The 1744-nt window shown below is 38.1% G+C and overlaps 1 protein-coding gene across 1 annotated transcript; it reads left to right on the top strand.

Moving 5' to 3' along the window:
- The first annotated feature begins 496 nt into the window (after window positions 1-496).
- LOC101258608 (ninja-family protein AFP3-like) lies at window positions 497-1372 on the top strand. The gene is made up of 2 exons (XM_019212005.2): window positions 497-893; window positions 1005-1372. The coding sequence occupies exons 1-2, from the start codon at window positions 497-499 to the stop codon at window positions 1370-1372; spliced, it is 765 nt and encodes a 254-aa protein (XP_019067550.2).
- Window positions 1373-1744: the final 372 nt, after the last annotated feature.

Genomic DNA, 1744 nt, shown 5'->3' with positions numbered 1-1744 from the left:
GGACAATATTTTTGAATCAATTCCCAAAGTACCTTCTTAAACCACGTGGCACGGGGCTATTTTGTTATTTTTCACTTAACCCACAGAAATAAGATTCCTTCATCTTTTTTCCACTTTCATACTTGATTTGTTTTCCTTTATAACCTCCTACACATGTGAAGGTTTCTTCCATCATTCATCATTGAAAATCAACTTCATACTTTAATAGAGTTTTATTTCCTATTAAGTTTGTTTAGTTTGAAATTCAATAGCTTTGTCGATTCTTTCAGGTTTTGCTAAAATGGAGAAAGCTAATCATCAAGACAAAGGAAAAAGGATTGTAGAGGATGTAAGTGTAGACTTAACATTAGGGCTCCCGATGGATACTCAAATGGAGTATTGGAGGCAAAGGAATTATTTGCCGCCTATGGAGACTGAAATGGCTTGGAGGTGAAGAATGGATGCTGAAATGGATTGGAGGCGAAGAATGGAGACTGAAATTTAGTGCAGGCGTAGAATGGAGACTGAAATTGAGTGCAGGCGTAGAATGGAGACTGAGATGGAATGGAGGCAAATCAGTGGTCCATTTTCTGTGACGAGGGAAGCTTCCATGCCGCCAATGGAGACTCAAACAGAATGGGGGGAAATGAGTGATCCATTTTCTGTTAATAGGACGGCTTCGTTGTCTCCAATGGAGACTGGGATGGACTGGAAGGAAAGGAGGGGCCTCCAGACACAGATGCGCGGGGACACGCAGGAGAATAGATGGGATAAACTAAAGAATGTTATAGTTGTTGAGGAAAATGAAGGGAATGGAACCTCTTCTTTGCCGTCACCTGGTGGATCTGGATCTGTAGGAAGTTTTGGTTCAACTGGAACTAGTTCTGAAACTCAACCACACCTACCTAATCAAAGTGATAGAAAATTCAATTGAGTTGTTCCATTTAATTAATTTATCCATTTTCATTATTTTTTGTTCACTTAATTTTCTTTCGTCCACAACTAAGATATATTTTTTCCTTCAGTTGATGGAACTTTCATTGAAGGTGCATCTGGTAGTTCTAATGAGATACCTCCAGTCAGTGGCACATTGGAGCAAATGCAGCATCTGGTATTAGCAGCCATTGAAGCTACTAATGAGCAATCACTCGACTTTTCGGGAAAAGAGGGAATCAGAAATTTCTTGCTCAAAATGCCTGGTGCTTCCACTAAAGGTGATGGACCAAATGGAAAGAAGACTGAAGGATTTTTATACGCGTATAAGAGGGGAGGAGAAGTGAAGATTGTTTGTATTTGTCATGGTTATTTTCTGACACCAGCCGAATTTATTAAACATGCTGGTGGAGGTGATGTTGAAAACCCTTTAAGGCTTATAAATGTCGATCCTAATTAATTAAGCTTCGTAGAGACAATGGCTATTGCCCAAAAAACTGTATTAGGTTTAATATCGTTGTTATGTAATTTTTCCTTTTGTTGTTGTACCGAATGACTTCAATGGCTATTTTTCCCAAAAAGGCATTAGCTTTGATATTGTTGTTGTTATTTCATCTTTCTTTTTGTTTTTTTTATAGGACTAAGTTCCTTCTATCTAAGATAATAAAGTTTTTTTCGGGCATACCGCTTGTTTTGTTATGCTATGCATCGCCATTTTTGGCGTAATTGGAAGCAACAAACAGTTTCTATTCAACAGAATATTTCTACACTAGGCAAGCCTTAGGTTCTTGTCCCCTTTTAGAGTAGATGAATTACTCCCTCTATTTAAAAA

Source organism: Solanum lycopersicum, chromosome 2, assembly GCF_036512215.1.
Source record: "Solanum lycopersicum chromosome 2, SLM_r2.1".
NCBI classification, from domain to species: Eukaryota; Viridiplantae; Streptophyta; class Magnoliopsida; order Solanales; family Solanaceae; genus Solanum; species Solanum lycopersicum.
The sequence above is the reverse complement of the archived record's forward strand: the minus strand, read 5'-3'. Positions and strand labels throughout refer to the sequence as shown.